At 43.5% G+C, this 2144-nt stretch overlaps 1 protein-coding gene across 1 annotated transcript; it reads left to right on the forward strand.

Moving 5' to 3' along the window:
• Positions 1–370: 370 nt before the first annotated feature.
• LOC135565917 (stonustoxin subunit beta-like) lies at positions 371–2138 on the forward strand. Its single transcript, XM_065013902.1, has 3 exons — positions 371–526; positions 1166–1212; positions 1615–2138. Exons 2-3 carry the CDS (start codon positions 1191–1193, stop codon positions 2136–2138), a joined length of 546 nt encoding a protein of 181 aa, XP_064869974.1. The 5' UTR covers positions 371–526; positions 1166–1190.
• The last annotated feature ends 6 nt before the right edge of the window (positions 2139–2144 follow it).

Below are 2144 nucleotides of genomic sequence, written 5' to 3' on the forward strand. Positions count from 1 at the left end.
GTGGACTGTATACTCAATACAATCTAAATCTGATACCTCACTGTCTAAATAGATATGGTGTGGACTGTATACTCAATACAATCTAAATCTGATACCTCACTGTCTGTCTTTTGACTGATACTGCTTTTTAACTGGTCTGGTCAGTCTACTATAATATTTGTACTATACATGTTTCTATCTGCAGGCAATACTTTGATCATTTGTCATTTTTTATGATGATACACTATTTTATGAATAGATATGGAAGGTTTCAGGACACTGATATATCTGAATATGTTGAAAAAATATACTGCCACTATTTTCACCACCAGAGAATATCAGTGTGATTTTAATATGATTTGACTCTTTGCAGGCTGTCAGGCTGTCTAGTCACAGAGGAAGGCTGTGCTTCTCTGGTCTCAGCTCTGAGGTCAAACCCCTCACACCTGAGAGAGCTGGACCTGAGCTACAATCACCCAGGAGACTCAGGAGTCAGACTGCTCTCTGCTGGACTGGAGGATCCACACTGCAGACTGGAGAAACTCAAGTATGTAGAGGGTTTATGTCAATGTTCATATCAGACATGTTGGACTTATCAGGCTGGTTAAGACAAACATTCTGACCACCACTTGGACAAAGTTATATGCTGACTGTGTGTGTGTGTGTGTGAGTTCAGTGTGTGTGTAAATCTCTCAATGACACACACTCTGGACACACACACACACTGGACACTCACACACTGGACACTGGACACACACAAGACTCACACACACACAAACACACACTGGACACACACACACTGGACAAACACACATTGGACACACATACACACACAGGACAAACACAGACACACACTGGACACACACACACACTGACACAATCACATACTGGACTCACACACAGTACACACAGTACACACACACACACACACACCCTACACACACACACACACACACACACACACACACACACACACACACACTGGACACACACACATTGGACACACATACACACACTGGACACACACACACACACACCCTACACACACACACACACACACACACACACACATTGGACACACATACACACACACACACACACAGATTGATATATGCTATATTCGTGTGTGTGTGTGTGTGTGTGTGTATCCCTCAATGACTGTCTGTTCTTCTGCTTACCGCTACAGTGTGGAACATGGTGGAGAGAACAGAATGAAACCTGGACTTAGAAAATGTGAGTGTTGACTGGTGTTGAAGAATATGACTAAGAATAAGTCTTAATTCAAGTTAAGTCAAAGACCACCATCATTACTGACTTGGTCATATTAAATATCAGCTGTAGTTCTACAGAAGCAGAAATCAGGGACACCAAAGTTTACAAAGAGTTGCTTTGACTGTGTGTGTGTGTGTGTGTGTGTGTGTGTGTGTGTGTGTGTTTGTGTGTAATTAATGTGAATAAGTGTGTTTTATATTACCATACAGTATAACATATGATCATTCAACAAGTCTCAAGTTACCTTAACTTCTCCTTTTGATACCTAGAAACATCTACATTAAATGAATTAGTGAAAAGTGAGTTAACATTCTAATGTGAATGATGATGATTTCTAATATTGTGTCTGGTTTCATCCATCAGATGTCTGTGATCTCACACTGGACCTAAACACAGTAAACAGACTCCTCTCTCTGTCTGAGGAGAACAGAAAGGTGACATGGAGGACAGAGGAGCAGCCGTATCCTGATCACCCAGAGAGATTTGAGGACTGTGGACAGGTGCTGTGTAGAGAGGGTCTGACTGGGCGCTGTTACTGGGAGGTAGAGTGGAGTGGGAGAAGGGCTGATATAGGAGTGACATATAAAGGAATCAGCAGGAGAGGAGGGGGTGATGACTGTTGTCTTGGACACAATGACAAGTCCTGGAGTCTGTCCTGCTCTGACAACAGTTACACTGCCTGGCACAATGATAATCCCACTACCATAGACGTCCCCTCCTCCAGCTCCCACAGAGTAGGAGTGTATCTGGACTGGCCAGCCGGCACTCTGTCCTTCTATAGAGCCTCCTCTGACACACTGACCCACCTGATCACATTCACCTCCACATTCACTGAGCCCCTCTATCCAGGGTTTAGGGTTTATGTGATGACTCCTCAGTGTCCCTGAAATAAC

The sequence above is a fragment of the Oncorhynchus nerka genome, unplaced genomic scaffold (assembly GCF_034236695.1).
Source record: "Oncorhynchus nerka isolate Pitt River unplaced genomic scaffold, Oner_Uvic_2.0 unplaced_scaffold_10527, whole genome shotgun sequence".
Classification (NCBI taxonomy): domain Eukaryota; kingdom Metazoa; phylum Chordata; class Actinopteri; order Salmoniformes; family Salmonidae; genus Oncorhynchus; species Oncorhynchus nerka.